This window comes from Physeter macrocephalus, chromosome 5, assembly GCF_002837175.3.
Source record: "Physeter macrocephalus isolate SW-GA chromosome 5, ASM283717v5, whole genome shotgun sequence".
Classification (NCBI taxonomy): Eukaryota; Metazoa; Chordata; class Mammalia; order Artiodactyla; family Physeteridae; genus Physeter; species Physeter macrocephalus.
This window is the reverse complement of record NC_041218.1, coordinates 14739555-14748802: the sequence shown is the minus strand read 5'-3', so window position 1 is coordinate 14748802 and position 9248 is coordinate 14739555. Positions and strand designations below refer to the sequence as shown.

Here is a 9248-nt window from a genome sequence, read left to right as displayed (position 1 = left end):
CGAGGGTTAAAACGACCGCGATTACGGGAGGCAGGTGGAATGGATTCGATTCATCATCACGCATCACGCACCGTTTCAAAACCATCGCATCCTGTGTCTGTAAAGAGCAAGGCAACCTCTTCTCACATCTGTGGCCCAGTTGCGTTGTGTTCCCATTTGGAACAGAGTCAGTGACATCCCTAATTCGCTTAGGCCTGGGCTCCAGAACCAAACACTGGCCAGGGGACTGGGACTGCACCACCAGCATGTTTAGCTTAGCTATATCAGGTGCCTCCCAAGTTATGCCTGCTCACCTCCACCCCCAAACCGGGGTCACTGTCAGACCACATGGCTGCTCCACGGTGAGGGCAGGAGGTCGGAGCAGATAAGGGAGAACCCCCAATATCCCCGGTGATTCCTTTGCCTGAACACACCCCCTCGTGCTGGCAGCCAGGCCAAGTGCTGGGAACGGACCTTGTTCTCTGCATCCTCCCACAAACCTGGCACAGAAACACAACTGATGTTCGACAAACGTGAGTGAACTGTTGACGTACATTGACCCACCTGATCTCATCTGATTTGTGCATCACTGTGGTACCGGTGGGAGCTGTATCCTATCACACCCATCTTACAGAGGGAACAGAGCAAAGCCAAGCAGACGTAACGACAAAGCTGCCCACATCTCTTTGCTCCTGAGCCTGAGGCTGTTCCTGGCATAACACTGTGAATGGTGTGCCCCAGGAGGGAACAACAAAGGCGCAAGTGAACTGTATCATTTCTAAAACCTTTTTATATAGTCTTATTTTACTGCATCGGCAGGCGGACTCTCAACCACTGCGCCACCAGGGAAGCCCAAGGTTTTTTGTTTTTTTTTTAATTTTACTTTTATACTATCTCTAAAGCTGAGAATAACAGAGGAAACGCCCATATTTATCCAAATTTGGATATATGAGTTACATGTTTTAGCTCCCTGAATTTTTTTTTTGAGCAAGTTTGGTGCAAATTACTTGAAATCAATGTTAAACTCTATCAGGTGATGAAATGTGAATCACAAACTACCCCTGTCAAAAATGTTTATATTGTAAAAAAGAATGTGTATATACATGTATAATTGAATCACTTTGCTGTACAGCAGAAATTAACACAACATTTTAAGTCAACTACACTTCAACAACAACGAAAAAAAGTTTTTTTAATGTTTATATTATATTGAGTCAAAGCCTAATTTCAGTTTACAGGAAATGAGACACATTTGGGATATTAGCCACTCTACAAGACAGCTGGCCTGGTCTCTTCAAAAAGTCAATGTTACAGGAAAGAAGTTCCAGGTTGAAAGAGCCTCAAGTGATAACCCCTAACAGTGCTTAAACCCTGACTGGATCTTTGTTTAAATTAATGGAGCAACTAGGGAAGTTGGAGCACAGATTGAATATGAACTTAATTTTATTAAGTGTAATGGCAGAATTGCAACTATGTAGAAGAATATTCTTATTTTTAGGAGATGCGTGCTGAAGTATTTAGGGGTGAGCTGTTTTGATGTCTGCAACTCATTTTCAAATGGTTTGACAGTTTTGTATATACAGACATAGAGTAAATGTGGCAAAATGTTAACAGTTGTTAGATCTAGGTAGAGAGCAGCTGGGTGTTTGTCATGTCATTTTTTTCAACTCTGTATCTTGAAAATTTTCACAAAGTTGCGGGGAGATCTTAGATTTTTCCATTTGTATCATCACTTTTAAAATGCTCTGTCCTGGTGGGCATATGCGTGTTTTAGGCAGGGTTCTCCAAATATGGTCTCTGGACCATCAGTATGAGAATCACAAAAGAAAATATACGAATGGCCACGAGCACATGAAAAGAAGTTAACATCGGTCGTCAAGAAAGTGCAAATGAAAACCACACTGAGATACCACTGCACATCCACTAGAATGTCTAAACGTGAAAAGGCTGGCAACACCAAATGCTGATGATGTGGGGCTACTGGAACTCTGGTATGTTACTGGCGGGACTGTAAAATGGTACAGCTACTTTGGAAAACAGTTTCGCAGTTTCTTACAAATAAAACACATCCTTACCACACAACCCAGTAATCCTACTCCGAGGTACTCAAGAAAACTGACAGCCTACGTCCACACACAGACTGATATTCGAATGTCCACAGCATTGTATTCATAAAAGCTCCAAACTGGAGACAACCGCAATATCACCGACTAGAGAGAAGATAAACAGATTGTGATCTGTCCCTACAAAGAAAGGAACTACTACCAATACCTGCGGCAACCTGAACAAGTCTTTAAAACCTTGTGCTAAGCTGAAGAAGCAGACACAAAAGAGTACGTTTAATTACTATTCTATTATGTGAAATCCTACAACAAGCTAAAATCTGTAGACACAGAATGCAAATGTGCCTGGGGCTGCAGATCAGGGAGACGAGAACACTGACCACCAAGGGACGCGAGGGAACTATCTGGAGTATTGGAACTACTCCACAGTGGTGACACGGGGGCCAACAGCTGTCAAAAGGTGCTCTTGAGATGGGTGCATTTTCTTCTGTGCAAATTATATACCTCCGTGAAGCTGACAAAATAGCTACACACTTTTTTTTTTCCTGGTGGCAATATCGATATGGGCTCTTTTAGACAGCATTTCTCAAAATGTGGTTTGCAGACCATCTGCATCAGAATCACCAGAAAAGCCGGTAAAAACCTGACTTGGGGGTTGCTCCCTGTGTCCAGTCTCAGGATGAGGTGTGTGCTCCACACAGGTGACTCCTCCACAAACGAGGTGTCCATAGCTGTAACCTCGGAGGCCGCTGTGAGCTGCTGGGCCAGCCTGTGTCGGAGGCAGTTCTCCAAAGCTCCATAAAGCAAACCGGTGCTGGTGGCAACGTGATTAGTGTGGATTTCAAACAATAGCAGTTGGCAGTGCCTGGTGGAAAAAGAAACTAAAAAAATTATTCAGAGGGATTCCATGCAGACCAACCTGCTGTGTAACTTTTCCAGCTTCCATTTAGTAGAAAGGGAAAGACACGCTCTGAAGGTGAGGTGAGGCTGAAACTTGTGAAAAGGTACCTCGGTGAAAGACATAATTACAGGTTATAAGAAAAGGCAGTCACAGGAATGCTTTCTGAAGCTTGTAGTTCTCAAACCTGGCTGCACATCAGAATCTTTTGGACTTGTAAAAAATATAATTTCTCTTTTTATCGTAGTACATGAATATGGGTATTTAAAAAAAAGTGAATATGGTTTTATGTTAATAGTACTAAAGGCGGTATATTTAAAAAAGGAAGAAAAACCTCACTACTCCTGTAACCTCACTCCTGTTCCTTGGAGATAGGCATTTAAGTTTTTTAACCTTGGGTATATAGCTTGATGAATTTTTACGTATGTACCCAGTCCCACCCAGATCAAGATCTAGAGCATTCCAGCACCCCTGAGTATTCCCTGGTACCCCTGCCCAGTTAATACTCCTCCCCTCAGACCAAGATAACTACTGTCCTGACTTCTATCAGCATCAAATTAGTTTTAAGGCAACCACTTTAAATGATCTTTGCCATTTCTTCTAGTATTTGTCTCCATATTTCTAAATAATAAGTGCATACTTCTATTCCTTGGTTTGCCAACTTTGGACAGTAACTAGGAGCTTCCTACTTCGGTAGGTCAAAGGTCACTCTCTTACTCCCCTTCCTCACCAACTGAAGCTGAAAAACTCTCAGATTTCCAGGCCCGGCATCACACCACCCACGCTGGGCACCTGGCTCTTTTAAGCTCCACAGGTGATTCTAAACGGCACCGAGCCCAGAGGGCCGCAAGCCGGTGGCCCTGAAGCTGACGTTAAACCAGCCTGACACCACCAGACACGGACGTTCCCCGAGAAGGGCTTTGCAGCGAGTTCAACCTGAACATGTCATCAAGCTCTGGGGTTAATCTGTAGTTGGAATAAGAAGAAAGCCATGAGAAACACCAGAGTGCGTCTAAGATTTTTATTGCTTGTCAGGTGTGCTCGTAGGACTCTCCATCCCTTTCTCCCAGGCAGCCATACACTCTGTACAAGCTCTTAGTTCAAATGGACCAGTAAAGGTTTCTCTGAGGAGCTCGGACACCTGGTCTGCCTTTAAAGAGGAAGGCTGGTTTGCACATGATTGGCACCCCGACCCGAGGCAGGTACAGTCAGTCTCCTGTCCTTTGGAGAAGTCTCTCCAGGCTGGAGGCTAAGCAAACCCCCCACCTTGCTGCCACGCCCTCCAGGCCGGAGCCCCTTCACTGAACCTCAGTGGGAGACACCTTCAGGCTGGGGTCCTCACAGCTGTGGCAGGAAGAGCAGCCTCACGCCTCCCCGCATTTCTGATTTCCTTTCTCCCTCGGACCCCAAGCTGTGCGGTGGCTTCGCCGGCCAGGAGGGGGCGTGTCCTCCCTGTGTCCTCCCATCAGCTGGCCGGATGCCCCGCCAGTCACCGCAAAGAACCTTACTCTCTGCCAACCCCTGGGGTGGGGCCAGGACCCTCCTTCCTCTCTCCTCCGGGGTGGCCACTTCTCGCGCACCGCGCTCCGGATGCTGTCGGCGTGCCCGGCCGCCTGGAAGTCGCCTTTGTAGCAATGATGTCATCGCTGCCAAATCCCAGCGCCACGAAATGGGAGACTCACTTCACGGGCTCGATGAGAAGCCAGGTTGGGACCACCTGTGACCCTTCATCCTTTCTGTCCCTCTAGGCCTGAAAGGGTGCACGCCTGTGACTAGGCAGCTAAGTGCGAGAATGCGAAGTGGCCGTTTTAATGAGGGAGAAGCTGAGGCTCAGAAGGAAAAACCCAAAACCAAAAGGCCCCACAGGGTCACGGAACAAATCCGCTTCAGCAGCTGGACACTCAAATGCGCACTCAGCCGCTGGGCCGCAGAAGGTCTGCTTCCCCCAGATGCGATCTCCCTGCGCCGGGAGCCCGCTCCCCGCTTCGCCGAGGCAGGGCCACCGAGCAGAGCGGGGAGACCTGGAGGCCTGGGCCCGGGGAGGAGGCTGCCCCGGCTCGCAGCCTGGCCTCCCCCAGCAGGCTCAGGGCGCGCAGAACCCAAGTCACTTGGTCCCCTTGGCGCAGACCCAGGGTCTGGGGGAGGCACAGTCCGAAGCCACGAACTTGCCTCCCTCCAGGGCCCCGCAGTCGAGATCGGGCTCTTGCCGGTCTTCCTCCGGGAGTCTGGGGAAGGGCGAGAGGAAGGGGAGGTACTCAGGCTGACTGACGGGCCCTCCCAGCCTTTGTGCCCGCTGCCTGGGTACCGCTGGGATGGAGCCCGAGGGTCTGCAAAGAGCTCTGAGGCAGGAGTTATGATGATGTGCCCCGCCTCTTGCCCCAGGGAGTCAGCTGTGTGGCCCCGGGCAAACCACCAAACCTCTCTGAGCAGCATTCCCCTTATCCATAGAACATGGTAACAGTCCTTCTTGGGTGAATGCGTGGGACCCAAACAAGGGATGGGGTGATGAGGACTAAATGAAACCAAGGGACATCCTAGGCTGGGGGTGGTGCAGGGGGGTGAACCTGGCGACACGTGGAGGGGAAGGCCTCCAGCCCCTTCGGCGCCTGCTGTGGTATCACGTGGGTCACACTGGGGGCCCAATGCTAGTGTGTTGGGGACAGAGGGGCCGCCCACCCAGGCCCACGGTCACTCACAGCTGGGGTGGCAGAGGGGTCCCATCGATCCAGTGCCAGCCCTGGGGGCCTCGTCGGGCCCCCACCCAGGAGTACTTGGTGACTGGGTATCTGCTCAGGAAGTCCTGAGAGAGAGAAAAGCAGTTGGTCATTCTTCCCGGACCACTGATATGGCTCACCTGGGGCCTCCGTCCCCCTACCCCATCCCAGGTTTCTGCAAGTTCCCAGTTCCACAAGCTAGAGAAGCGACTCATCTCTCCCAAAACACCAGGAATTGGGAAGCTGTATTAGATGCTTGCTGGTTGACAGGCACTGTGCTCAGGACTGAGGACCAGAAATGGGGGCGATCCCATCTCAGCCCTCCCCAAGGGGAGACAGGATGTGATCGCCCATCCCCATGAGCAACGCACGACGGGTACTGAGCGGACAGAGAAACGAGCCAGCTCAGAGAAGAGGGCGGGGAGGGCATGAGCAAAGCTGGGGGCTTACAAAGCAATCCAGGTGACAAACAGCAAGTAGCCTCACTGGGCGGGAGAAGAGTGTTAGGGTTGATTAGGCTGCAGAGGTGGCCAGGGAGCAGATGGTCAACAATACAATCGCCAGCAAGAGCATAAACTACATTGCATCCATTCCGAAAGTATTATGAAGACCATTCAAAATAAGGGTGAGTATGAAGTCCCTGGGGCAACGTCAGAGTACATGAAGGGTTATGATAAGTGAAAAAGCTGAATTAAAGTTGTGGCATGGACTTCCCTGGTGGCACAGTGGTTAAGAATCCGCCTGCCAATGCAGGAGACACGGGTTCAAGTCCCTGGGGCAACGTCAGAGTACATGAAGGGTTATGATAAGTGAAAAAGCTGAATTAAAGTTGTGGCATGGACTTCCCTGGTGGCACAGTGGTTAAGGATCCGCCTGCCAATGCAGGAGACACGGGTCCGAGCCCTGGCCCGGGAAGATCCCACATGCCGCGGAGCAACTAAGCCCGTGCGCCACAACTACTGAGCCTGCGCTCTAGAGCCCGTGAGCCACAATTACTGAGCCCGCATGCCACAACTACCGAAGCCTGTGCGCCTAGAGCCTGTGCTCCGCAACGAGAAGCCACTGCAGTGAGAAGCCTGCGCACCGCAACGAAGAGCAGCCCCCGCTCGCCGCAACTAGAGAAAGCCCGCGTGCAGTGAAGACCCAATGCAGCCAAAAATAAAATAAATAAAAATAAAATAAATTTATTAAAAATAAATAAAAATAAAGTTGTGGCATGATTCTAAGAATGAAAAAATGTGTACGCACATGGGCGCAGACACACAAGGAACAACAAAAACCAAAACAAGTATGTTAGAGAGCTAGCGGAGATGCTTTTTTCTTTTAAATAATTGTCCTCAGCATCATGTTATTTTTAGCAATGAATTAAAGCAAAAAATTGTATTTAAAAATTTTCAACTTGGAAAAAGATGTTTCAATATTGTAAGTCCTGGTGCAGGGGACTGGTGGATAGAGGTGGGGACAGTGGTCCACACCAGCCCAGTCTTCCCAGAACATAATCTGTGCTACAAAAAAAGAGTGGCAACACAGTTCTTATTGCTTGGACGGGTAATTCCACTTTGGGGAAGAAATCCAAGAACATAAAGGGGAGAAAATGAACTTTCGCAAAATTATCACACTGCTATTTATAAAGAAAAAATGGAAACCACCCAAATGCTCAGCAGTCAGGAAATAACTAGGCAGATTATGGGATATCAACATGATGGAAAATTACAGTGCTGTTAAAGATGATGAGCACACAGAAGATGCAGTTATGCAAGAAAACGTAAATACAAAATCATGCCGAGTGGAAAAAAGCAGACCACGCCAGCAAGCCCACACCGAGCAGCGTACATTCGCATTAATGATGAGAAGTGACATAAATTTGATGTATGTTCAGTTCTTCCCTAGAAAAGTGTTTATGTTGACAGAGACAAAACCTCTATATTTAACCCTGGGGATTAGAAAGCAAGCACCAAGTGATGCCCATCCCCTTGGCGACACTCCTATTTGTCCTTGAGGTCTCAGTTTAAAGGTCACTTCCTGTAGGGACACCATTCTGAGCCCCTCCCCTGGGCTGCCACAACCTTCACAGTTTAGAGCATGGTGTGCGGCATTTGACTGGCTTGCTTCCTTGTCAGTTTCCTGTATCAGACAGTGAACTTGGTGAGGACCGGGTGCCTGCCCTATTCACCATTGACCATGACAGCCCAGCACATGGTAGACCAGCTCAACAAATCTGGCCCCCCTCCCCTGTGTCACTGCCAATAACCAGCAAGGGCCACAGGTAACAGTCGGGCTGTCAGGCCAGCCCTGCTCCCAGAGGGGTTGGTGCAGACCATCTCCCCTTCAAGGGAACATCAGCCGGTCAACAGCTGGGAGAAGAGCCAGAAGGAACTTCCAGACTGAAGGGCGCCAACCTTACCCCTTCTGAAATCCCAAAGACCAGACTGCATAAGGCACACGTACAGCCTCTCCTGGGCTGGTCATTTCCTCTCTGGCTGGACTCCACAGGCTGGGGCCCTTGGGCAGGGTTGGGTGGGAGCTTTGGAAGGGATGAGAAGGAACCCGGGCTGGGTTTGAGCTGTGAGCCAGAGGGCAGAGCAGCCCCAAGCATCTCACTGCCGTGGCTGCAGCAGCCTCGGGGCTCCTGCTGCCCAGCCCCGACCTCCTGGCAGCAATCAGCTGCCTGATCGGGAAGACACACCGGAGCTTGGAGCTCCTGCCAGGGCCGAGAAGGGGGCTATCACTGCAGAGTAGAGCTTTGGGGCTAAGCCACCCCATATTCAAATTCTGGTCCTGTGACTTGCAAGCTAAGTGACCCTAGTTAAGTTACCCGAACTTTCAGAGCTTCAGTATGGTCCTCTGTAAAATGGGGGGATGTTCTGTGTACAAAGCCAAGGGCATGTAGTACACACTCATTAAATGAGGCGCCTCCAGTCCGTTGGATGGTGTACAAAGCTTCGTGTCTGCCTCCAACATACGTGACCTCATTTGATGCTTGGCATTGCCAAGGTGATCCTTCCCTTCTCTCTGTCCTAGCCCCAGGCCATGCGGCTCTCCCTCTGGGCCTCCTGGTGACAGGAGCCATGGCCTGTCCCCACCCAGCTCCACCCACTCCATTCCGTCTTTTTCCTTGCAGCTCAGACACCATTAACCTGTTCCCATTGTTAGCAAAAATTATGGTGTGGGAAAAGCATTGCCTGGAGATATAAGTAAGTTCTAGAAACTTCTGTGTAATATACGGCTCAAAGGACTGCTCCGTAATGGCACAGACATCTGGGGCCTACATCTACTCCAGCTGGTGCATCTCCAACTTTACCACCAACGTGGGGGGAGGGGAATGTGATCCTGAGCAGAATTTACCTGAAATCTCATATTTTACATATTAAAATTAAGGTAAATTGTTTTCCGTGCTTTCATACATTTCTTTTTAAAAAACTGTGGTAAAATATACATATAAAATTTACCATTTCAACCATTTTTAAGTGTATAATTCAGTGGCGCTAGGTTCATTCGCACTTTTGTGTGACCATCGCCCACCCCCATCTCCAAAACTTTTTTTTTTTTTTTTTTTTTGCGGTACGCGGGCCTCTCACTGTTGTGGCCTCTCCC

At 49.3% G+C, this 9248-nt stretch overlaps 1 protein-coding gene across 1 annotated transcript in view; it reads right to left on the bottom strand.

The window, feature by feature from the left end:
• Positions 1-4956: 4956 nt before the first annotated feature.
• The window catches only part of KLRG2 (killer cell lectin like receptor G2), a 75939-nt gene continuing 71647 nt past the window's right edge, over positions 4957-9248 (bottom strand). Inside the window, exons 8-9 of the mRNA XM_055084807.1 lie at positions 5637-5740; positions 4957-5165 (exon numbers count right to left, since the gene is read on the bottom strand). Of these exons, the coding sequence (XP_054940782.1) occupies positions 5045-5165; positions 5637-5740 (225 nt within the window). The 3' untranslated portion in view covers positions 4957-5044. The remainder of the gene's footprint in view (positions 5166-5636; positions 5741-9248) is intronic.